Source organism: Tupaia chinensis, unplaced genomic scaffold, assembly GCF_000334495.1.
Source record: "Tupaia chinensis unplaced genomic scaffold, TupChi_1.0 Scaffold000146_1, whole genome shotgun sequence".
Lineage (NCBI taxonomy): Eukaryota > Metazoa > Chordata > Mammalia > Scandentia > Tupaiidae > Tupaia > Tupaia belangeri.
In genome coordinates, this window is record NW_006159616.1 from 5,680,351 (window position 1) to 5,681,993 (window position 1,643).

At 61.7% G+C, this 1,643-nt stretch overlaps 1 protein-coding gene across 1 annotated transcript in view; it reads right to left on the reverse strand.

Moving 5' to 3' along the window:
- The window catches only part of KLHDC7A (kelch domain containing 7A), a 3,793-nt gene extending 2,419 nt beyond the window's left edge, over positions 1-1,374 (reverse strand). Inside the window, exon 1 of the mRNA XM_006145218.3 lies at positions 1-1,374. This exon is cut by the window's left edge and continues 2 nt beyond it. Coding sequence (XP_006145280.1) covers positions 1-1,079 — 1,079 coding nt within the window. The 5' untranslated portion in view covers positions 1,080-1,374.
- Between the last annotated feature and the right edge of the window lie 269 nt (positions 1,375-1,643).

Below are 1,643 nucleotides of genomic sequence, written 5' to 3' on the forward strand. Positions count from 1 at the left end.
CCTGGTGGGAAGGGTGGCAGCACCCGCTGGGGGCAGGTGGCAGTTTCAACTCCACCTTCTGTTTCATTGGCATGGCTTCCAGAGGTTGCCCCTGTTCCCCGGGACCCTGGCAGGGAACCAGGGGATGGACCCTCAGCCAGGGTTGCTGTCCTGGGGGTCACCCTTCCCCTGGAGATAGCTTGAGAGGTGGATTCCACAAAATAATCATACACCTTACCTTTCAGCCTGGGCCCACTCCCTTCCACCTTCTGTATGAAATTCTCCTCCATTTGAACCCGGGCCACTGATGAGAAGGTGTAGGAGGCGTCAGTGGCTCCCTCGTGCTGGTGCAGGGCCAGGCCCATGTCGGAGGCAGCCTGGAGAGCCCCAACCTCTTCCCTGCTTACCCCGGTCATGTGGGTGAAGACCCAGCTCTGGTTCATGTCACTGCTGCCCTCTGTGGGGACCATGCAGTGCCGGAGGGGGGATTCCAGCTCCCCCGGTCCCGGCTGCTCTGGGGGTCCCTCGTCTGGCCATGGAACAGGATCACCCCACACACAGCTGCTGTCTGCACTTGCAGCAAGTCCAGTTAGGGAGCACTGGGGTTCACTGCCCAAATGGGGGTTCTGGGGAGGATCGAGCTTACCACCAACAGCTGTTCGGGCATGCTGGCTGTGGCAGCGAGGAAGCACCCACTCAGAGTCCAGGCCCTGACTGCCTGGCTCCTTGCCAGGGCCTTTTCTCTCGGATTTCTCGTCTCTGGAAGTGGCTCCCACTGTCAGGATGCAGGGACTTCCTGGATTCTCCCAGCTGCAGCCCAGGGGTGCTTCGGTCTCCCTGCTGGCTCTCCGGCGGCGTCTCGGCCTCCCGTGCAGTGCCCCAGGAGAAGCCCCCGGGATGGCGGGCTGCCCTGAACCCTCTGCTTCCTGCTTGGCTTCTGTCTGGGTGTCCCCGCCCCGCAGCGGGGCCCGGGCAGGCCTGGACCTGTACAGTCTATAGGCTGCGGTCACCAGGAGCAGAGCGGCTGCGGTCAACACCACCTTGCCAGTCAGCTGCATGTCCAAATGCCAGGCCTGGGGCTCTGCTCCTCTGGAGAGCATGCTTCTCAAGCTGACCTGGGGCTGAGGAATGCAAGGAATCCGATTAATGATTGCCCAATAGGGACCGGTTCCTGGATCCTGCGGGCTGAGCCTGAGCGGGAGGGAGGCTGGGCTGGCTCTTGCTGGCCAGCTGAGAGTTAGAGCAAAGGTGACTTTGAACTGGCAGAGGGCAGTGGCTGGGGCCGGGGCTGTCGATCTCAGTCCAAGCCTCCTTGGATCCTTCCATCCTTCTCTGGGCAGTGGGGGCAGAGTGGGGTCTGCCCCAGAGCAGAGCTTGTGATCAGCCCCCCTGAGCCAGCTCTGTGGCCAGCAGCGGGGGATGTCAGGAGAGTGCAGTGGCTACACCAAGGAGGAGGAAGCGCTTAGTCAAACAGTCACCCGATGCCAGGCAGCTCACGTGGTTGGTCATTCCCTATGCGTGCTTTATTTCTCTTTTGCAAATCCCTGGACTCGGAGGCTTGGGTGTGGTGTCTAGGGCAGGTGGAGCCCCAGAAGGTGTGGCATGGAATTGTCCCTATTGGGGTCTGCTGGTCCCCACGGTGGGGTCAGCATTGAGCTGGTCAA